The 24,872-nt window shown below is 35.0% G+C and overlaps 1 protein-coding gene and 1 long non-coding RNA gene across 2 annotated transcripts in view; one reads left to right on the forward strand and one right to left on the reverse strand.

The window, feature by feature from the left end:
* The window catches only part of LOC116075150, an 8,224-nt gene extending 4,539 nt beyond the window's left edge, over positions 1 to 3,685 (forward strand). The window contains exon 3 of the long non-coding RNA XR_004112440.1: positions 3,084 to 3,685. This is a non-coding gene — a long non-coding RNA (uncharacterized LOC116075150). The remainder of the gene's footprint in view (positions 1 to 3,083) is intronic.
* LOC116075149 (cysteine-rich secretory protein 1-like) overlaps positions 3,007 to 24,872 on the reverse strand; it is a 38,043-nt gene continuing 16,177 nt past the window's right edge. Inside the window, exons 2-9 of the mRNA XM_031348163.1 lie at positions 22,743 to 22,776; positions 19,382 to 19,455; positions 16,311 to 16,427; positions 15,036 to 15,123; positions 12,544 to 12,689; positions 8,764 to 8,858; positions 5,167 to 5,255; positions 3,007 to 3,144 (exon numbers count right to left, since the gene is read on the reverse strand). Coding sequence (XP_031204023.1) covers positions 3,017 to 3,144; positions 5,167 to 5,255; positions 8,764 to 8,858; positions 12,544 to 12,689; positions 15,036 to 15,123; positions 16,311 to 16,427; positions 19,382 to 19,455; positions 22,743 to 22,776 — 771 coding nt within the window. The 3' untranslated portion in view covers positions 3,007 to 3,016. The remainder of the gene's footprint in view (positions 3,145 to 5,166; positions 5,256 to 8,763; positions 8,859 to 12,543; positions 12,690 to 15,035; positions 15,124 to 16,310; positions 16,428 to 19,381; positions 19,456 to 22,742; positions 22,777 to 24,872) is intronic.

Genomic DNA, 24,872 nt, shown 5'->3' on the forward strand with positions numbered 1-24,872 from the left:
TCTCTCTCTCTCTCTCTCTCTCTCTCTCTCTCTCTCTCTCCCTTTCTCTCCCTCCCTGCCTCCCTCTCTCTCTCTCACACACACATACACATACACATATTTATTTATTGATTTTTATGTACTTTAGTGTTTTGCCTGTATGCATGTGTGTGTGTGTAAGGGTGTCAGATCACATGGAACTGGTGTTACAAACAGTTGTGAGGTGGCATGGTGCCATTTAGTTGCTGAGAATTCAACCCAGGAACTCTGGAAGAGAAGCTGGTGCTCCCAACCACTGAACAGTCTCTCCAGCCCCTTCTTCAAAATTTTGTTTTAAGTATATATAGTTTTGATTTTATTATTGTTCTCCTCCCTAAGCATCTTCCAATTCTCTCTGATTCTCTATCCATTGAACATGATATCGTTTCTCTCCCTGTCCCCCAAAACAAAGACAAAGATCATAGAGAAAAACAATTTTCTCCAGTGGAATGTTATTGAATATATGAGTTACAGTCTAGCATAGGACACATGCCCAGAAGTACTTGGGAAACACAAAATAGACACAATGTTCCTGGAGGGAAGGTGGCTATTTTGTTCTGTACTTCCTTGGTAGTTTTTGTTTGTCTTTCTCCTTGGGTTTTGTTTTTGGTGTTCTTCTTGCTGTTGTTTGTTGTTGCTATTGTTTGTATTCTTAATTGTAATTTATTTTTCAATAGTTATAATTTTATTTATTCTCCTTATATTACCTCTACTCTATTCTTATTCTTCTTAGTCTGAAGTGTTGTTAAAAGCACTCTCTCTAGGTCTAATTTGGTGGGATGAAAAAATATTTATCTATTTATTTATGTATCTATCTATCTATCTATCTATCTATCTATCTATCTATCTATCTATCTATCTATGTGGTTTTTAGAGACAGGGTTTCTTTGTGTAGCTCTGGCTGTCCTGGAACTCACTCAGTCAACCGGGCTGGCCTTGAACTCAGAAATTTGCCTGACTCCATCTCCCAAGTGCTAGGATAAAAGGCATGTGCCATCACTGTTTGGCTGGGCATGAATTCTTTATGCTTTGCCATGTAAAATTTTTATTTCTCTTTTAGCTATTGAGATATGTTTGCTGAGAACAGGAATCTAGGTTGGTACTCACGGTCTTTTAGAACATGAAATACATTGCTCGAGGCTCCTGTGGATGTTGTGGTTTCTATTGAGAAATCACCCATTAATTTGATGGGTTGTCTTTTATATTTGACCTGTGTCTTTATTTTTCAGCTTTCACTATTCTCTCTATGTTCTACATATTTAGTGCTTTAAATATACTCTTTAGTGAGTATCTCTCTTCTGGTCTTATCTACTTGAAGTTCTATGTGCTTCTTGTGTCTATATGAATATGTCTGTCCTAAATTTGGAGAATTTTTCTGTGATCTTGAAATTATAGTCTATGCCATTGATCTGGGATTTTTCTCTGTCTTCAATGCCTATAATTCCAAGATTTTGTGTTTACATAGTACAGAATTTTTTTTGCATGCTTCTTTCCTCTGTGTGTGTGTGTGTGTGTGTGTGTGTGTGTGTGTGTTTAATTTTACATATTCTTTGCTTGAAGGACCTAATTCAATTTTTTTCTCTAATTCCTGACATTCTATCATCTATCTAATCCATTCTACCTTCCTTCTCATGAGCTTTTGTTAGTCTCTTAATCCCATTATAAACTCAGGTGGACTTTCTTTCTATTACTAAATATAGTTTTTAAATCTTGAATTATCTTCATCATTTTATTTGGCAGGATATACCTGGTTTTGCTTGTTTGTTTAGTTGATTGGTTTTGGGATGTTTGTTCATATCTTCTTTAAAATTCTCAAAATTCTTGATATTTTGTTTTGAGATTTTGTATCCTGCAGAAATTCTCTTTGAGAAATATTTCTGTAAGACTAGTGGATCTGGGGGGATAGGGTGATGGTACTTAGGCTGCACATAATGTGTTTTTGCAATGAGACTAGAGGATGTAGATTACTTTCATTGGTTTCATGTCTGATGTTATATTCTAAGGTGCTTCAGGGTTAGCCCAGGGCATAGAATGTGCAACTAGAATAACTGAGTCTGAATGTTGAGATTTTATGAATGAGCTAAGCTCCACAGGACTCACCAGACTCTATAGAGGATGTGTGATCAGGATAGATCTATACATTAGATATACCATGGTAGGGGTAAAGTCAGGAGTACTTGCCAAGCTGGATCCACTGTTGATTATTAATTGAGGTATAAGTTGATTATAATAAACTCTTCTGAAGGCTGACAACTTTAATGTAAATAAAAATCAAGTAAAAGGTATCATAAATATTAAAATATCATATTTGGAGTAAACAAACTCCAAATAACTCCAGTTTAAACAAATACTAAGGAATGATTAATATGATAAGATTAAGATTTATTTATTTTTTTCTAAAGCAAACAATTTTAATGCCCCTTGAACAAGCAAATTCTGTTTATTACAGTATATTTTAATATCATTCTTAAAAATCCAACAACTAAAATGTAAATAGTACCTTAGAATTTAAACTACTGATTATAATGAATGTGAAGAATAATGAATGGTGAGAAGAAATAAAAGAAAATTAATGTGAATGTTTCTCCAGAGATATAGTTAACTAGGTAGAGCTAGAATAGATGTGACCATTACAGAGGAACTATATACTGTCTATTTCCTTACTTCATTGTGCTCTGGGTACGTGATTCATATTTTCAAGCCAGTTTAGTGACTTTAGTCATACAGACAATGGATAATCGTTAGCTACGTTTGACTCCGTAAAGGTGTCAGAGATTTCATATGTGAAGGTTCAAATGTATTATCAATTTTGTTATTTTAAAATATTTTGGGGTAAATGATTTCTGCAAAATAGAAAGAAATAGAATAAGAAACAGAATCTTTACCATCTGCAATTATTTCAATGTACTAAACCTATACTTTTTTTGGTGGGATATGATAAGCCTAAGTAGAGGGTATGGTCTTTCTCTACATGGTCCTGATCATGTGTATTGGAAATTTAATGAATTTTGCCTTCACAGTAGCATGTAGCTTTGCAACCTTTTTTAACAACTCGATCTTTACAGGTTACCATCTTCTTCAGCTCTTCACAGTTAGAATAATCATCTTCATATCCACAACTATTGGCTGAAATAAAGAACAAAAACATCCCTTAGTTCATTATTATTTTCCTCTGTTAATTGTAACAAAATAAAACTTATATGAATTGGAACAAGGGAATTGAACAAATTAATGGATATCTTTTAGACTGTAGCTTTGTCTAATTGATTGACTTCTTCACTCACAAAAGCTTAAGAAAATTAAATGGAGTGGTTTTTTTGTAAAACCGGACTATCTAGTTGTTGTAAAGGTGGCTTATTGATTAGGAGCCTTTGATATTCTTGTGGAGAACCTGCTTTTTGTGTTCACTGTCCACATGGAAGCTTATGGCCACCTGCGACTTCAGTTCCAATGCTTGTTTCTGTTCTCCAGGGTTAAAAAGCACAGTGGTACACATAAATACATGCACATAAATGCAACCAAATATTCATAATATGAAATAAAAATAAGTATTAAAAAAGAACTTCACTACAATGGTAGTTATTATGCAAGTGCTTTTAATCTTTAATATGGCTAATATTTAAACTTTGTATTCTCAGCAAAACAAGTTTCATTAAAATGTTCTATACCAGCTGTGCCTACTGGCCTCTTTCTATGAAAATACTGGATATGTCTTTTAGATTGCTGTTTGTATTATGTGCTCCCTCAAGAGGGGTGCCTGGAAGAGGTGGAGATCACACACTCAGGTAATGTCAGATAAAATCTTAATTGGGCAAATAAAGGCTAGGGCCTGCAATTGGGCAGTGGAAGGCAGAGCTGAAAGTTTTAGAGAGAGAAGGAGGAAGAGGAGAAGACCAGCATGAGGACACAGAGAGAAGAAGATGGAAGAAGAGGTAGAAGATGGAACAGACCCATGTGGCCTGGAGGAGGTGCAAGTAGCTAGGGATTTCATAGCTGAGCAGTAGAGGAGAGTCTTTGCCCAGTCTAGGCATGCTGCTTGTATTTACATTCACTGAGTTGTGTATTTGCCCAGTCTAGGCGTGCTGCTTGTATTTACATTCACTGAGTTGTGTGTTCTTTGAGTGGGTGTTTTGGGGCTGGAAATTTACTGTTATCAATCTGGTTGGTATAGTATCAGTCTTTAGTGTTTTCATTTCACGGGGCTAAGGGGAGCTGAGTGAGGGGTAGCTGGCATTCTGCAGGCCAGCCACAGAGGGTGGATGGTCTGAGAAATGTGAGAAGTAGCTTCAAGCATTTCAGGTTAAACTGGTTTAGTTAGTTTAGCAAGGTAGCCTAGGGATCCAGGAGACAGCACATAGGGCTAGACATTAAAATTACATGCTATAGACATTAACTTCATTCTAGGATGTTCTCTCATGTCAGAGGAGGTAATCTTATGAATACAGACTTGGAATAGTATGTAGTGGAGAAGGTTGTTCTGATTATTATATACTTATATGTAGACGTTCACCAGTGGCGACAAAGTCTATTCTAAATTCAGTACTCTATAATCTTTGTCAAGTCTTTGATATATATCTAGAGCTCACAAACCTATATTCAGCTCATACACTCTCAGAGAATTGGAAACTCTCAATTACCAAAGAATTCAAAATAAGATCTGTAGATCTTCAAACAAAAGAAAATCTGTAGTTCAAAAAAACAAAACAAACAAACAAACAAACAAACACTGATGCTAACATATTAGCAGATGTACAACTTGGTCTTTGTAGGGTTCCAAAACAGGAGGGGACTTATTTTTACTGTTATCTGCTTCTTGATCCCATTCCCCTAATTAGACTGCCTTGACTGGCCTTAGTGGGAGATAATGTGCTTAATCTTGCAGTGATTTAGTGACTTAAGGTGCCACAGTGGGCTGGTACCCAGAGAGTCACCTCCTCCTCCTCAGAGGTGAAGGGGAGGGGTGAAAGAGGGACTATGTGAGGGAGAAGGAGAGAGCTGCGATTGGAATGTAAAGGGAATAAATTAATTAATTGAAAAACCTTTAAATGATGTTAAGTACATTTTTCTCTCTTGCAAGTAAGTCATACTATTAAGTCTTAAAACAGATTGTCATTTTACGTTATTATATGAGTATGTTAATAAACTTACTGCACAGCCCATCTTCACAGTGATCAGGACAGCTTGCACAAGGCTCTCCTTCTGTGTAAGGTGTGTATAGTCTTCTTACATAATTGCCACTGAAATTTGATATGCAAAATTGAGATGATTTTAATTTTTCTGTTTATACACTAATGCTTGCATATATCACCAAGTTATAGATAGATAGATAAATAATAGATAGATAGATAGATAGATAGATAGATTTAGAGCTATAGCCATATATAGATAATTCATATATGTATTTGGATTGTTAAAGGCTTCAGTTATACCATAACAAAAACCTAGCATTTCCTCAGAGTATTCTAATAAAGATGTATAGTAAGGAGATATTTAATCCATGCCCAATTTTTTCATCAACCATTGCCTCAGAACCTGAAAAACTGAAATACTAATAAGAGTCTAAAGGTCTAGAGATATTTTAATCTTAAAATACCCTCTTTATTACTTGATAAACCTGGAAAATTCCTAAGACAATGAAATACAGAATGCTGGTTATGTGGAAAAGCTACTATTTATCAGTTTGGTAGTTACAGAAAAAAAGCTATAAATCCTGAAACATAGAACACGTGACCAAGTGACAGGTTGAGTTTCAAGAACTTAAGTGAATAATTGTAAGACTTTATGTTTATGAAAGTTTGGCAGTGTCTAAATGTAACAGGAACATATGAGACTTTATGCTTATCGAAAATTAGGATATTAAAGTAAGATGTTTTATAAAAATCATCTGAAGGTAGCAGTATTCTGACTGTGGCTAGACTGTGCCTAAGTATCACTTCTTCACTGATTGTCATAGAAAAATACAGAGAAATCAGACTCTTCATTGCACCAAGAGTGGTGTGTGTGTGTGTGTGGTGAGTGTGTGGTGTGTGTGTGTGTGTGTGTGTGTGTGTGTGTGTGTGTGTTCAGTCCAAGGGCTTTTAGCAGAACCACTACTCTATATGCAGAACACAGATTCTATGAACAATTTAAAAGTAGAAAAGACAAAGTGTTGCACAACCTCTGTCACTTGCTTCTCTTTAATAATATCTGACTCTCCTAGGTTCATGATGCTTCTTATTTGCCCAGACAGCTGTGTGGATTTCAATAGCTTCTTTCTTTTTATTATACTTAACAACAGAAACATGCTTGAAAATTATCTCATGATCTTTCTCTTGAACTGAGATGCTACACCGTCTGTATTACTTACAGTATACAATTGAATCATTTAAAAACAATGATTTAGAGACACTCTCTTCCTCTGTTAGATAGGTTTCTTATATGAAAAGATACAAATAAAGACGGAAGGATGTCTCAGCAGTTAAGACTGCCCATTTCTTTGGGCAATACTTGGAGTTTGATTCCTAGTACCCATTTCAGGTGGGTTACAACTCTCTGTGATGCCAGTTCCAGGAAATCTGATTCCCCCACGCCCCCGCCCCAGGCATCTGCATCAATGTGCACAAACACATATACACAGAGAGAGACATGCAGATGTAATTAAAATCTTTTTTAAAAGAAAAAAGTTGACAGGTTATGAATATACATTCGATCTAGTCACTGGAAATGTTTTAAGAGCTCAAACGGTTTGTTTGCTTCATTAGTAAGCTTTTTATTTTAAAATCAAGATCTGAATGAATGGGTTTTTCAGAATTTTTAGGAAATTCTGAGAAGCAGAGAGTTAAGATTTTATCTTTCTTAATTATTTAAAATATATTAAGGACTTCTTTAAATGCCTTTGAAGTCTGATTTAATAAATTTTTATAGGTAGGTAGCAACAAGAGGTTGGAAAGGTGGTACAGTAGTTAAGAAAATTTGGTGTTCTTGCAGAGGGTTCGGGTTTGATTCCCAACACCCACGTAAAGTAGGTCATGACCACTTTTAACTCCAGGTCCAGGGGATTTAGTGCCATTTTCTGGTCTTTGTGGCTATGTGCACATGCATAAATAGATCCACAAAAATAAGGCTTTGGAAAAATAGCAGCTGGGCCGGTCATTGTTATGGCTTTACTGGAGGATAAATTTGTTGATTATTTTCTCCCTTGTCAGCTTACATAGCATATTCTAGTACTATGAGAGCAATTCTGCAGGAAGCAGCCTTCCAAGTCCGTTCCACATCACTTCCTCCACCTCCTGGGTCTCAAGTGTTTGATGATTTAAGCCAAAGTGTCTCATCTTCAAGTCCTGAGAGGCAACCAAAAGGCTATATTGCTTTAGATAAGAGCTATGCATAATCATGGATGTTAAGAAAGGGACTCTTGAAGGTGGAGACTCCTGATAGGTTATCCAGTACAAAGTGGTAAACTCCAAACACTTAAACATCAGAGCAACACTAAATGAACTTAGTGGTATTGTGGGTGTTATGTATATACATATATGTATAGATGTGTGTCATGATATATACATATATGTATAGAACATGTGTGTGTAACAATAAAATTTAAAGATGGAATAATAAATTTGAGAGGGAATGTGGGCTTGGAAGATTGGGGGAAAGAGAGGGAATGATAAAAATTATGCAAATTCAATATTCCTATATGAAATTCTCAAAAGATAAAAATTGTAAGAAGAGATAACAGCCTATAGAATCAGAAATAGGACTAGTTGGAATGGAAACTCTACAAGCACTATCCTGTGTTATTCACTAATGATCACCCCTGGTCTAATAACTACAGATTTGTTTGTAAACTATGAACATAGCAATAACTAAAAAATTGACTCTAACAATCCCTGTGCTTTGTGGTCACCATGAGTCTAGAAAATTCCAACCGAAAGTGGAAGAAAAATAACCTTTAAGCATAGGGTGAAAGTTTCTGAGTGTGATTTATGGAACTGATGATTTGGCCATTTCAAAAATTTTGTATAATAAGTTTCAACTATGGGAAATATTTTAGTGGAGCCCACAGTTAAGAGACTTTTAATTGTGAAAGGACTTTGAATTTTAAAAGAGATTGAATATTTTAAAGGGATTAAAATTTTAAGAATTTGCAAAGAGTATGGGATTTTTAAAGTTATTTAGATCTTGAAGATAATAAGAAAGTAAGGGTTGACACTTAGTAGTGATATGTTTATGTGTCAAGTTGACAAGGGGTCAATAATACTGGCTGGTTTTGTGTGTCAACTTGACACAAGCTGGAGTTACCACAAAGAAAGGAGCTTCAGGTGAGGAAATGCTTCCATGAGATCCAACTAAGGCATTTTCTCAGTTAGTGATCAAGGGGAGAGGGCCCCTTGTGGGTGGTACCATCTCTGCACTCTTAGTCTTAGGTTCTATAAGAAAGCAACCTGAGCAAGCCAAGGGAAGCAAGCCAGAAAGGAACATCACTCCATGGCCTCTACTTCAGCTCCTGCTTCCTGACCTGCTTGAGTTCCAGTTTGACTTCCTTGAGTCTTGAAGAGCAATATTGAAATATAAGCTGAATAAATACTTTCCTCCCCAACTTGTCTCTTGGTCATGATATTTGTGCAGGAATAGAAAACCTAAGACAAATTGGTTTGTATTTCCCTTTCCATGTATAATGTGTATCTTTAATTTTTTTATACTATGATAATTAATAATGTTAAATTGCATTTGATGTTGTTGAAAATGAACTCTAAATTGCATACTTACCCAGGACAATAATGACAAACATAATAGAATCTCAGTGGATTTTCAGGACATTCAGTAACTCCACATGCAACTTGGAAAGTTGAATTCCAAACAACCTGCACACCCAGGGATGAATATGGAACATGTGTCAGAGAGAAAGATAATGCAGAAAAACAAATAGAAAATGTAGACTTAAAACACCTTTGGTAGACTTTGTTTCTATATGCTTTCTGGACATACTTAAATTATTGAATCAGACTACAAATGTTAAAAGGGCCCTTGGGGCCTGATTTTGGACAGCTTGTTCAGCAAAGCTTACAGAAAGCATATAGGGGAGATTAGTGAGGCTAACAACTGCTTCAGCTTCATCTCAGAGACTCTGGTGTTCTTCTAGTGCATTTTTGACAGGTTCCAAGATGATGATGATACAGAACACTGGGCTGAGGCCTATAATCTTCATGTCAAAATGAAATACATCAAAGAATCCATGAGGACCCTGGTGAGATGTAGAATTTCTCTGCTTCCTACCTTCTAGACAATAAACTACAAAAGCGTAATCTGGATATCATATCAATTCCTAGTCAGCCATCAAAGTGACCATAAATTCCTCCCAGAATCACAGAAACGGTGTTCATTGGATGTTAACACATGGGCATGAGCATCTTCCTCCTCAGGTGAATAGGGATCATGACTGGTTTGCAAACCTTTCTGGTCAAGTCCGGAAGAAAGCTACCACTCTGTAGTTATTTATATTTCCTGGAGGTTGAATATTGTGAGTGCTTTTGTGTAGAGATCTGACCTTGAATTTCTTGGTTCCTTCCTGAAACAAGGTTTCAGCTCAAGTATCTCAGCCTGTAGGATCTGATCAGATCAAGGAGTTGGAGTTGCTTCCTGCTGCATTAGCCAAGGTTCTCTAGAGTCACAGAAACTTATGAAATGAATGTGTATGTGTATTGGAATGACTTACAGATTGCAATCCAACTAATCAAGCAATAACCAGCTGTGAATGGAAAGTCCAAACATCTAGTAGTTGCTCAGTCCTACACTGACATATTTCAGCTGGTCCTCTGTATAACCTGGAATCCTAAAGAAGTAGACTCCAGTGAACATGCTGGACAAGAAAATTTAAGCATGTGAAGAGTGAATGAACCCTTCCTTCTTTCATTGTCCTTATATAGGCCTCCAGCAGAAGATTTGGCCCAGATTAAAGGTGTGCCTAAAGATCTTGATTAAAGATATATGTTAATACAGATGAAAAGTGTGTGTCATCCCACCTCAAGAACTGCATCAAAAGCTTGTGTCTTCCAGCCTCAAGATCCTGATAAAAGACATATTGTCTTCTTGCCTTCAGATCCAGAAAACAGATATGCATACAGTTTTTGTTGTAGTACACTCCAGATATGGTTATGTTGGCAACCAAGAATATCCATCATAATCCACCCCTTGTCATTTTGACACAAATCATATTTCATGTCCAAATGAAAACAATAACTAGGTGATAATAATGCCTAATATGATATGACTATCCCTTATACAACCACAGATGCATAAACAATAATCAGGTCATAATAATGTATAATATGATATAGCTATCCCTCATACAACCATAATGCATTATAAATTTAGAATAAGTAGCAGTATCTCTTGAGGTACATCCGTTTAGGATGTCAAATCTAAATATGAGAGAGAGGGAGAGGGAGAGAGAGAGAGAAGGAGGGAGAGAGGAAGAGAGAGAGAGGAAGAGAGAGAAGGAGAGAGGGAGAGAGAGGGAAAAGGGAGAGAGAGAGAGAGATTCATTCCATAAGTTATGTGACCCTAGAGAACCTTAATATTACGTATTTTCATAAAACCATAGTAGGGTATTGCTGTGAGATATCCCTGACCATATTTTGGGGAGGATTTTGGAAGGACTTTGGAACTTTGAGCTAGGTAAGCCATTGAATATTAAGAACTCTGAGGGAAGATTTAGGAGCTTGGAAGATAAGAATGTTGAACAGTACCAAACAGGGATGCCTGGCATGTGAAGTTTCAAAGGGAAGATTAAAGACTCTATTAGGGTAATTTTCTAATTTGCATTAAGATTTTATGGTTTTTTTTTTTTTTTTTTTTTTTTTTTTTTTTTTTTTTTTTTGTTTTTTTTTTAAAGCTGGATTTGAAAAACCAACTGTCATTAACAAGATACCAGAACTACTGAAGTAAACTTTTGTGTTTTGGAGACAATTGATGTTGGTTAGCTGGAGATAAGATTAGTGATGATTAAGAAAAGGCTAGCATCCCTGAGGTAAAATCTGCTGGGAAGTGTTCTCCTGAGAGCACAGAGTAACTGTGTTGCAGATGTTGTGGCCAAAGCTGTACCTTTTGCTGGCAGATGGACTTGGTAATGTAAAAGAGTCCCACAAATGTTAGTTGTTTTGAAGGCATGAAAGGGTCATGGAGAATAGCAAAAGGTTGTCAATGTAAGAGGCCAGGAGAGGCCATTGATGACAGTGCAACCTCAGTGGTAGTTGAAGGCCCAGGACTGAAGGGGTCATGCAATAAAATTGAGGCTTGGTACCAGGAAGAGAGCCCATGAGAAGATAATTCTGAAAGTGCAGCCCAGTTGTAGCAGAAGACCTCAGCATTCTGGAAATTAAAATACCATGCCACCACCACAGCAGCATCAGTGAAATGGAGCCAGCCAGCAGGCACCTAGAAGACAAGCCGGGTATGTCACAGGGGACAGAGATAGAGAGGTAACCCAAGCCATTTGGAGGAGCCCAGAAGATCATGCATGAATCCAAGACACTGGACATTGTGTTATTAATACTCTTGGGGTTTAGCTGTAGCTTGCTCTGCTTCTTCCCTCTTGAAGAAATGTATTTAATTTTAAATTTTGCCAGCATATACTCCTGAAAGACTAAACTTTTAGAAGAGATTTTTAATTTTAAAAGGGATTGAAATTTTAATGCTCTTGAATTTGTAAAGACTGGGACTTTTTAAGTTATTTGTATTTTAATACGAGATCTTGGGGGTGAGCAAAAAAAGAGTTTGTGGCTTTAAAAGGAATGTGTATGTTTGTGTGTCAATTTGACAAGGGGACAGTTGTACTGGTTGTTTTGTATAGCAACTTGACAAAGTTAGAGTCATCAGAGAAGAAGCCTTAGGTGAAAAACTACCTCTCTAACATCTAGATGTAAGTCATAGTTACTGATCAATGAAGAACTGCCCAGCCTATGGTAGTTGGGCCATCTCTGGGTGGGTGGTCCTAGATTCTACAAGAAAGAGGGCTGAGCAAGGCACAGGAAACATACAAGTCACACCCTCCATAGCATCTGTATCAGCTCCTGCTTCCAGGTTCCTGCAGTGTCTAAATTCTTGTCCTCACTTCCTTTGGTGATGAACAGCAACCTGGAAGTATAAACCAAATAAACCCTTTCCTCTCCAATTTGCTTTTCCTTGTGGTGCTTTATTGGAGGTAAAAACAAAACAAACAAACAAAAATGCTTGCCTTAGAATCCTGCCTATGTCATCTCTGGATCTTCTCCCCAATCAGCCACTCAGGATCTCCTTAGCACTTTCCTTTCTCTCTTAGCTTTGGGAGGCTCTATTTGACAGTGGCCTCGATTGAGGCACAATTGTATAATTTTTGCTAAAGCAGTCACTATTGGCTGGAAATCAGCTGTCAGGCGGTCTGGAAAGAAAACTTCAGGAAGACTGTTCCCATGCTCCTTCAGGAGCCATATAAAGCTGATGTGTAGCCCTAGTCAAGTAATTCAACTCATTCTCTTGCCTCTCATTTATAGAAAGAATATTTTTTCTTACCTGAGTATAATGTCCAACTTTACTATCAGGTTCTTTTGGGCCAAAACCAAAGGCAAAATCATTTATTTCATTATACCAGTCTTGGATTACAGAAGACCATGATGCAAGGTAATTTGACATGAACAAATTCTCACCACATCTTAAATCTATGGGAAAAAATATACCATCCATTAAGGCAGCAGGAAAGAAAAATAACACACACACACACACACACACACAAACACACACACAGAATGAGAGACAGAGACAGAGACAGAGGTAGGGGAGAAGGGGGTTATATAAGCAAAGTTCCTGCTCTTTAAAGACATTGCTCACAGTTACTTTTGATTATTTCCTAAGAGGCATGCCTCAGACTTGATCATTTATCTGAACAGTAGCCGCAGATATTCAATACGTGGACTGAACACCATATTAACTGAATAGTTACAGAAGTCTTTCTCACAGTATTGTCTCTCCTTGAATTGATTCATTGGCACATTAAATTCTCCATACCTATGTGAATATGTGTGAGAGAGGGTGTATTTGTGTGTATGTGCCTCATATGTAACAAATGTTGATTTGAACTCTTAGAAAAATACTAACTTGTTAAATTTCTCTCCTGTTCTAACTAGAGATTTTTTATGTGAAATGTTACAAATTTAGTATTATTGTTTTGTGTAAGCCTTCTTTATAGTCATTACTTAAAACTTACAAGTACAAAGCAAACAAAACAGAAGGAACAATACTTTCAAAGTTTATAGGCCATGCCTTAATTACAAAATTAAAATTTCATGAGTTAAATATTCTTCCAAGAATGGAGAAAAGATAACTTTTAACACCTAATAAATTGGTTAGTATTTTCTCAATCTCTGCAAATTCAAAATTATTTTATACTTTAACTGAATGTTAAAGCATTTTAAATAAACTTTTTAACCATTATGTTATTAAAATAGTAATAACTAAGAAGTACAACCTCAATAAGAGATAATTAAATTATTTTCAAATTCATCCAGAGATTACCATTTCTAATATTTCAAGAAATATTATATCTCATGTTTATTATGTATTACATATTATGTTTATACTATCATTATTTATTTTCTCATAATTTCTTTACTTCCAGGTGTAGAGATTATGTCTCATAATTTATTTTTAACTTATTATAATTTTCAGCCACCCAGAATATACATAAGTTGCTGTCACCAAAATGAAGACAGAGGTTGCACATACACATTGCTGTCTTTAACACACACACAATTCCAGTATTTAGGAAGCTAAAGTTGGAAGACTATTTATTTGAATACATCCTGTACTAAATAGTGAGACCTGTATCCCACCAAACCAAAAATAATAAAAGTTAGGAAAGGTAATGAAAATATTTGATATTTCTTAAGAAAAATGAAGAATTAGTTGCTCAGATTAAATAAATTTTTATAACTAAAAATATATATTGTAAACATAAAACAAATCACATCCTAAGATAAAATACCACTTATGGTGGTATATGTCTTTAATCTCAGCACTCTAGAAGCAGAGGCAGGCAGATCTATGTGAGTTCCAGGCTAGCCTGGGCTACATGGTACATTCCAGAGCAGCCTAGAATACAGAGAGAAACCTAGACTCAAAACACAAAAAAAATATAAAAACAAAAATAAAATAACAAAACAAGAGAGATAAGATACTGACTTAAGCTGGGCAGTGGTGGCACACGCCTTTAATCCCAACACTTCGGAGGCAGAGGCAGGGGATTTCTGAGTTCGAGGCCAGCCTGGTCTACAGAGTGAGTTCCAGGACAGCCAGGGCTACACAGGGAAAGAGAAACCCTGTCTCGAAAAAGAAAAAAAGAAAATAAAAAAAGAAAAAAGAAAAAAGAAAAAAGATACTGGCTTAAATGACAGAAATTTAGATATTCTAATTACAGAGGGTTGGAAATCGGCTCAACGGGTAAGAGCATATGTATTCTGCTACTTTAGCAGACTTGAATTCAACTTGTAGCATCCATAAAGGATGGGTTACAACCACTGTAACTTCATTGTATTTTCAATGTCTTCTTCTGATTTCTAGAGGCAATCTTCTGTATAAGCACATACATTCACATGTGCATATATACATAAGACACATACATACATAAATAAAAAAAATAATAGGATAAAATTAAAAAGAGATTCTAATTTTAAGTCCTCTTCATATTACTTTAATTAGTAGTTTCATCCAGACAAGAGTTTAAATCTTTAAAGGAGAGAAAGAGATGATCCCTACCTTGTTTCACTTGTGTTCTAGTTACAAGACACAAAGGTGGCATTGTGGGAGAGTTTATGTAAAATATTAAACACCCAGTTAGCATAATATGGAGCCTCTCTTAGACATCATGTTCCAGAGATATTTAACTTTTTTTTTAAAAGACAGTATCAGAATAGGTGTTTGCTATGCAAAGTCTTGTTAGCACAATACCAGAAACTAGGCCCTCCTGTGTTACTCTCCATTCACACATAAGTGATTTTGAGTTTACGTACTGGTTGTCCTGAATTCTATAGGACTGTGACTGTATGTGCACTTGTCTGCCCAATCCTGAGCATTCACTTGAGCATCATGATTCCATTCCTAAAGAGAAAAAGGAAAGAAGATAGCTATATCTAATAATATAAACCTCAAAGATACATTATCTCTTCAGGCAGGCTGGTAAGACTGGCATATATCATTGCAAGATTTCTGTAGGCACCATATGACTTTAATCACAATCAATACACAATATAGCATATATCTAAATTTTTATGTTAGCATATGTTATCAACTTTGGAACTTTCCATTGTGACATATAATAAGCTTATTTCTTCATGCTTTTCTCTCACATCTTCCTGATCCTGCTTATCATTCCATGCCTTCTCATCCACAGCCTCCCTTTGATGTCACACATGTTCTATTTCCTTCCTCTTCCCATACCTTCCACAGCATCTTTTCCTCCTGTCATTGTATGCTTGGTAGTTTTATAACCTATATCCAAAGTTCCTCCCATTTATATATGCCTTTTTATATTTCAAAGAAGTTCAAATCTTCCCAAGATCACCAAAAATACTAAAATATTTAATGGGCTAGTTAGTGACTTATGGAAGTCATAACAGGAACCATAAAGACTTTAGGCAATTGATGTACTACAAGAAGCACTTACTATGGGGACACTCCCAGACTATTTTTACACCTGTAAAAAGTTGCCTCATAAATGCTAGTTTCATTTTTACAGGTTGAATGAATTTAAAAGAAATATACACTTTAGATCTGGATCCAAGACAGTAGACTGTTTAGATGAAAGGTCATAACGTAGAGATGTCCTGACCTTAGATTAAGAGAGAGAGAGAGAGACAGACAGAGAGAGAGAGAGAGAGAGAGAGAGAGAGAGAGAGAGAGAGAGAGAGAGAGAGAGGAAATAACACAGTACCTTGTCACTAAACAGAAAAGTCAAAAGATTTTTTTTTAGTTCTGTGAATACGACTGATATTGCTCCAATGACTCACTGTTATAAAGGGAAATTAATAAATTTAATAAATTCTACTCTAATCATATCATGGCTGAAGACATAGAAGGAGAGAAAGGACTCCGATCTTACATGCATCTCATAAAATATAGACACACATACATACACAGATACTCATGCACATAAAACAATAAGTATATTTTTAAAATAGATGCTAAAATAGAGCCATATTGTTTTAAACAATACAGGAGAAGCCAGGTGCTATCAGCAGGATCTAAACACAGCTCTCCAAATGCACGGTCCTGATATGAGCCCTCACCATTTGTAGTAAGTCACTACCAGATGGAGAAACCATTCGTCTCAATTCATTGTGCTTGTTTACAATCTCTTCTTGGACTGATGTTTTAGTGGTTGACAGATCCTCAAGACTTATACTCTAAAGGGAAATAAGATAAAACTCACGTTAGTGTATGATAAGGTTACATAAAATGGTGGAAATGACGGCTCAGGTGAATGGAGGTCATTATTACAGTACTCAGACAATATTCGTCATTGACTTTAAAACTAAACATTAACAACACCTGTTACTTTTCATCAGAAACATTTTAAATAGAAAATTTGAGAATAAGGTATGAATTCATGGCATGTCAAAGTAAAAGTAAAAAAAAATAGAACTTCTGAAGCTACAAATGTCAATATTTATTTAAGAGAAGCTTATAATGATAGTCATGCATGTTATAGAACCTTAAGTCATTCCCACACAATTAGGCCATAGCAAGGAAGTTTTAAGGGGTGAAATATATAATTTACTATAGATCTTTGAAAGAGATAGCCAAACTCTGACAAAGAATTTGGAAGCTTATGAGATTACTGAGTACTAGACACACTGCATGTGTGTATTCAATTATCTCTTAAATAAGAGAATTTTAATGGGATTTTGTGATCACATCTAAGAATTTTATTTAATATAATAGCCAACTCAATTTGTAAGCAATAGGTTCTTGAATTTTTCAAGTATTGTTGGCTTTACAATTCAGTGAGCATAAATAAACTTGTTAACTCAGAAGCGGATATCTAATTTCATGTTCTTGTGTTTGTGTGGGACAGGTAGGTAGAGTGATATCACATGGATAGGCAGAGATATAAAAACCCCTTGCTGGTAGAAACATACTTCAAATCTTCTCTTATTTTATAGTGTAGAGCAAGTTGTTATAGCTTAAGTATCAATAGACAGATCTTAACATACATTTTATCTTACTTCTGGAATAAGTTGTTTCTCTTTCCTGCAGTGCTTATTTACCTCAAGTTTCTGCAGACATTACACACATAGATCAAATCACACCATATTGCCAGTATTTGCTACATGTCCACATCTAGCTGTTGTTTCATGTTCTGAATGCAGTAATGAATGCCTTGAGCCAAGGGATTTCTCATGGCTAGTGATTTCTAAGACAGAAAGAATGTACATTTTTAAGTCGTTGCTGGAAAATCCTCATATTTTATTGTAAAGTATAGAAACAATGTTTCTATACCTTCAATGTTTATTTATTAAAAAAGGTATCATTTTCTAAAAACACTTGGTTTTAATTAAGTGTATATGTTTGTTTAAATGAGCACAACGCCTGTAGAGGCCAGAATAGGGTAGCAGATCCCTTGGAGATGGAGTTATGGAGGTAAGCCACCTGAGGTAGTTAATGGAAACCAAAGTATAGTTTATAAGAGCAGTAAATGTACTAATCCACTAAGGTATATTTCCTTAGAAATTCCATTTTAAGCTGAAAACTCTACTTAGGATTGTCACCTTTCTAAAGACATAATATATGGCTTCTGAGAAAGACATTATTATTTTCTGCTTGATGTGCTACCTTCCTTGGTAACTAAAAATTCAAGAGACAATAATGCTTCTAGTTTCTTAACAGGCAATGGTACCAATACTACAAACATGGAAATGTGGGGATAAATCTTGTTAAAGGGCTTATATTGGATAGGTAATATAACCTAGTGCAATTATATTAGCACAAATTTAAGACGGAGCGGAAATGAGTGACAGGGAAATCAGTTCTTCATGGTAACTCTCAAAGCACCTTCACTAATCAAATGTGACTCTGAATTGTTCTGCTATTTGTATCTTGAAATTCTCTGAAGAGATACCAGTAGACCAAAGAGAAAAGTGAGGGTTCAGGGAAGAAGGGAAGAAGAATATATGCTTCAAAGGTACTATAAAACATAATGACTTTAGGAAAGAAACTGGGAATACAAATAACTTGAATGAACACCTGGATTATAAATAGTATCTAGATTGCTAATTTGGTTGTGGTAACAAAAAAACCCAAAACACATACAGCTTATATTCCAAAATAAGTTTATCCAGTTACTGGCACTCCCTATTCTTGATGAATTCCAGTTGTGTCTGATGCCCAGGCCAGAGAAGAGCATGAGGGTTACATTACATATGAGCAATGTGTAATGCTTTTAACTTTTAGTAGTAGTCCTACATACTCCATCATTTAAAGGAAGGCTAAGCTTCACTGGGATTATCTAAATATAAGAACATATTATAAATAATTGATATTTGTCTCATGTATATATTTATTATTTGCATAGTTGATATATTTAACAGCTCTGTATGAGTGTTTTTGTGTGTGTATGTGTGTGTGTGTGGGGGTATGTTGCTGAGGATCAATCCCAGGGATTTATGCATGCTAGGCAAGTGTTTTTAGTATCATCCCTAGCTATATTCTAGCAAATTTTTAAAATTGAAAATAGACAAGTAATATATTACACAATATCTATGAAAATGTGATACAGAAATATGTATGATAAAGTTGTGCTATTTGGAATATAATATGAAGTTTCTGTGAGGAAGCTTTACATTATTATATAAAAATAATAATGATTCTTAGAACAGAAACTGTCAGGAAATAAATCCAGAGACATAAAAATTCCAATACAAATATAATTCAAACACAATGTGTAAGTTTAATTTCTTGACCACATTAAAAAGAAAAGGGTATTTTAATTAATATCAATATTAATATTTAAATTATATAGCAAAAATACAATTTAATTCTTCTTCATACAAAATCTACCATGATATATTTGTCTCCAACCTTTTCTTTGATATTTACTATGTGTAATGAATGTATACCTGTTCATTTAGTTATTGTATAAACATAACCATTTTAATTTAATCAGCCTAACTATATTTAATATTCACTTGTAATTAGGGCTACTAGTTCATTTGTGACAGCTTTAAAAATAATGTCAACTATCAATGAATACTTTGCGACTTATTACACACCCTGGTCTTTTAAAACTTTGAAGAGTGATCTAGTTGCTTATTAGCATAGCCTTTGGAGCTGCCTAAGTTCTCCTGAACCTTACCCATACCTCATAGTCATCTTGAAGAAGGGATGGGTGCAATACAGCAGCCAGGAACAACAGCACTAGCATTAATGCCATGGCTAGACAACAAAAAAGGAAAAAAAGACATGAATTATGATGCTTAGTACACGGCGTTCTGAGTAACAGACCCATGAATCCTCTGGGTCATTAGCTTCTTCCCAACACACTGAAATCCATGTCGGTCCTCTCTTCAGGTCTAGAAATCTAGCAATTCTTTCTTTGTCCTTCCAAGAATATCAATAGCTTCTAGCTATTACCACGACAGGGCACTAACATGGTATAACTAATCCCTTTCTGGATAAGTGCTTCCTACCCCATGATAAATATAACTTATAAACACATCTTCTGATTAGAAGTAAAGGTGTATCATATCACTCCTGTTGGGTTCTGGTGTTTTTAAAAAACCTGGGCAAGTCCTGTGTCTTAGCTGTGATGAAACAGCGTGACCACAAACAACTTGGAGAGGGTTTATATGACTTACATATCCCAAAGCACAGCCCACTGAGAGAAGCCAAAGTGGGATCTCAAGGAAGGAAACTGGAGGCAGGTTTGATGCAGGCACCATGGAGGGGTGATGTTACTAATTTGTTCCAAATGACTTGTTTAGTTTTCTTATGGAGCTTAGGGCTTCCTGCCCAGAACTGGCATCTCCCAGAATAGATTGGGGCCTTCCTCATCAATCAGAAACTGAGAAAATTTCCTAAAAGTTGATCTGCACGCAACATGATCTTTTGGAAGTGTTTTCTCAAGTAAGGTTTCCTCCTCTAATATAACACAAGGTGACATAAAACTAGCTAGAATGTTCTCTACTGAGGATATGTTTGTTTGTTATTTATTCACTAAACATGTTTTCTCTTACTTTTTTGGGGGGGGTGGGTGGGCGGTGTTGGTTGATTTGATTTGTTTTTATTTTGTCAAGACAGGGTTTCTTCATTTAGCCCTGACTGTGGTGAAACTTTCCTCTGTAGATCAAACTGGACTTGAAATCACAGAGATCCACCTGCTTCTAGTGCCTGAGTGCTGAGATGAAAGGTGTGAGCCACCACCCATCTCTTTCTCTTCCTTTTGAAACAAGATTTCACTATGTATCCCAGTCTGGATTCAAATGAACAACCTTGCCTTAGAGTTTTCAAGTACTGAGACATATTTGTATACTACCACACACACCTCCACTATATTTTTTGACCAATGTCCTAAACTTGGCTTTTGTGTTCAGCGTATTAACATATTTACTCTCAATGTCTGGTCCAAAATACCAAGACTAAACCTCCAAAATCTTAGAATTTCAGCATCATATTTTACATATGTGGTAAATTATATAATTCATTAATTTTGAACATGGTAAATGCATATTCAAAAATAGAGAAAGAAACCATTTAAATAATTTGGAACACATTCTTTTATTAATGGTATTCTGTAGAACACCCACACACCTATGCACAATCACACAAACATCTGAATGTATGCCAGTATGCAAGTATATGTGTATCCTTGCATGTGGACACTAGAGGCAGACATGAGGTGGCTTACTCAATTGCTTTCCCTCATCTAAGTTGAGCCAGGATCTATTAGAGCACTCAGAGCTCAACATTTTAGTTGGTGTGACTACACAAATTACTCTAGGTACAGTCTGTCTCAGCCTCTGTCAGCATTGAAATAAATAGCATGCAGCCATACCCATTTGGATTTTACATGGGCTCTAGTGATTTGAACTCTGGCCCCCATGCTTGTATAGAACATGTGCATTGTCTACCAAACCATCTTGGCAGCACTCACAGTTTGCTTTTTAAATGACTATTTAATGATTTTCCCTAACTAATATGAAAAGTTTTTCTTATTCTACATTTAATAACTGAAGATTGTTGTGGGATGGATACAAAGCATAAATAAGTAATTTTATGAAATGTGTCAAAGCACCCCTTGCCCTAACTTAGGACCTCACAATAACATAGATACAATGACTATGTGCTTGGTGTCACTTGTCTATGGGCTTCATTTCAAACCCATAAAAACCTAGTTGGGAGATACTGTGACTCAATACTCCACTCTACACATGAGCAATCTCAGTATTAGAGATTTAATGTGATGAGGTATCATAAGAACTTAACCATTAAGATACCTTCATGAGGTATCATAAGAACTCATGCAGCAGAACTAAAACAGAAGCACCATCTCTATGACATCAAAGCCTTCAGTTCTGAAAGCCTAAGACTGCACTGCTTTAAAGGTTATGTAGACATGGAACTATGTCATTAAAACCCCAGCAGAAGTACATAGGAGGAGCACATTACAGAAAAAAAATAACATGATTCTAACAAGTCATATTCTCCCAATTATCTATTGTAATATTTCTAAATTTCAGTATAATATGTAATCCTCACTCTTGATTGCTTTGTCATGTTTTTCTGAAGTGTGAATCAGTCAACAGAGACCATAAGTTCTATCAAACTGCTAGAAATCATTATGGACAAACATGTTACAAAAACAATCTTGTCAATTTCTACAAAGTATTTTTTTCCATTTCCAAAAAGGAATGTCCTTGCTTTCTTGAATTTGCTAAGCAGTAGCACTGACATTCTAAACTGTACCTGATCTACAATTCTTGAAATTTCTGTCACTCATTTCTTCAATTCACCCTTCATCTCATAAATTATCAATCCATTATCTAATAGTTTTCAGGATTTAAACTTATTGTAACTTTTACTGCTTTTTATTCTCCATAAACATTTTTGTCTGCTCCAAACAAAAAGTTCTTCTGTGCTTTTTTATATATACAATTTATACAAGTAATTAATCTACAAGTTACCAGAATATATTCAGCTATGACCACAAAAATTATATGTTTTGTTTTGTGCTTGACTTGAATGTATTTTATGGACAAGTTATGTTTTCTGCTGTTGATCACCAATAACACATTTATTTCAAGTTCATGGCTATAATGTTGTTTTGACAAATTTAAAATTAGTAGCAATGGTACCTTCTCATTCATATTCTAAAAACATTTATATCACTGTACAGAAACATATTTTAAATAAAATCCATATGCTCTTAAATCATAGTTTTAGTAAAGATACCACTACCAGAACTACTTGGCAAAAATCATAGACATTATTTCTGATTTAATCATTCCCATTATCTCTGTACAAAATTATTTCCAAGATAACAAATAAGCTACATAAATCATGTATTTAGCTTTATGCAATTAAATAAAAACAATTGTTCTCAATAAAATTATCAGTATGATTCTTTTATAACATGCAATTATTAACTGTAAATTTTCAGTGTTGCTGAGTTGTAAATGTACTCCATTAGAAATTTGATCTCATAAGAAAGGAGTGCTACTTACTGTTGGTTTCAGAGCAGACTGAGGTGTTGTTCTGCTGGAAGAAGAAAGGTAACATCAGATAATAGTCCGAGCTGTTTATATGCACTCTGCATATTTCCTGATTTGGCACAATCTGGTTGTGCAAGCACATCTTGGTTAACCAGGTATGACACAGGATTTGTCATGCCAGATTTTATTGCTGCTCATCTAACTGACATTTTGACATCATGTGATGACTCTGTATATGGCTATTAGAAACAGATTTAAATAGCTCTTTTATGCTCATCTAGTAATATAATGTATCTATGTACTTGTCAGTAAATACTTCAAAAACTTCTAATCAAATAATTTTTACCTTATCAGAGCTGTGAGACTATTTTTTCTTTTAAGGGGGCTATAGAGGTGACTTGGATTAAAAGTATTTCATGATCTTAGATAGAATAATGAGTTTGGTTTCTTCCAGCCATGTGTGGTGCCTTATTATTGCTTGTAAGTGCAGGGGATTGGACAATTTCTAGTATCCATGAACACATATTTACATGAGTATACCTCTATACAGAAGTAAAAAGATACACACGCACGTACAATTAAAAAAAATTGTCCCTTTAAGAATGAGTGTGAGCTTATACCTTTCATGATCTATTAAGAATTCAAGATTTCCTCAAAGAAATTGAAGTGTTCAAACCTAATTGTTGAAATTAGGAAATTGTTGAATTCTTTGGAAAACAATTGTGTCTTGTACCTTTGCAAATTCAATGTGCTAATGCCTTCAAGTATATATTGACAAAGAACCCCAGTTATCTTTAAAGCTACCAGTATTGGCCTTTATTTTCTGGTTAAATGTTGTCAAACCTAACATTGAGCAACATATTAAATTCCTATCATTTATTGTGTAGATCTACTCAAGGTTTTATGATTTCTAAGCTTTTTCTCATGTCACAAAAATGAAGCAACATACAATCCTGACAGAAAATGACGTTAAGAAAAGTGGCTTGATAAATACAAGAGAATAATTTACTAATAATTAATAATCGTAGTATATACATAGTACTGAGAGGCATTTGGGAGGTTCATGTATAGTGTATATGTACATTATAACATGCCTTTAAGTTCACCTGTCTATGTAAATAAGATGTACCAGAGAAAAGAATCTACTCAGTGTGTATTTTAATTTTATTTCAAGATACAAATTAGGCTTAATGCCTATACTACTAAATACCCTTCTTATTTTCTGTGATAAGTTTGGAATTCTGTAAAAAATAATCATAGTGCAAATTATATTTCTTTTTACATTTTTCAGTGCATAGATGATTGTATTTAACTATTTCATGTAATAAAACACACAATTTTGCCAATTTTGTAACTTATTTGTTAATTTTTGATTTTACCTATCTTAGCTTTATGTTCTTTTTTGTGCTAGTGTTAAGATTGTCAGGAATAATATTAAGGTCGGTGAAGAAAACAATTGCTATTTTTTTGAATAGGTAAGCTCAATGAATCTGGCTATTTGATAAGATCATATAAGCATAGTTGATCACTTAGAAACGCATTCCTGAATGATTAAATCATGTTATATTGACTTTTTATCATCTATCATGAGGAAAAAAGATATTTTTACTTATAATAAGTCACATTAAATGTCAGTATATAAATAAATCTTCCCCAGGATACTGAAACTATTGGCACTTCTTGATCTAAGGAAATCTCTTGATCAGGGTCAGATATTAGTAAACATTGTTAGCCAACACATACAACATCTGAAAACAGAGACCTTCTTTCTTCAAAATCATTTCTTTGGGATACAAAAATAGAATCTATTATACTATGGCATTTCAGTGTTATAAAAGAACATTTTAGAAAGGTAATTTTTGAATAGATCAGATCTTATTCATGACTCATCCATTGTCATTAGTATGTTTAATTGTGTGAGAATTATGGAGGACATTTGAAAAAGAACAATGATTTTCTTTTGAGAGCGACTTCTGTTTGTCTTAGTACTGGATCATTAACTGCCAGTGTGGTGACAATGTCATTTTGTGGTCTCATTTCCTGTGGAATCTCTCTTCAACATTTATAGGCTTTCCACAATAAGTTGCCATCTGGCACCAGGATATTGACTTCTCTGTTTCTCCAACAATAGTCAAAAATAAT

Source organism: Mastomys coucha, unplaced genomic scaffold (genome assembly GCF_008632895.1).
Source record: "Mastomys coucha isolate ucsf_1 unplaced genomic scaffold, UCSF_Mcou_1 pScaffold3, whole genome shotgun sequence".
Classification (NCBI taxonomy): Eukaryota; Metazoa; Chordata; class Mammalia; order Rodentia; family Muridae; genus Mastomys; species Mastomys coucha.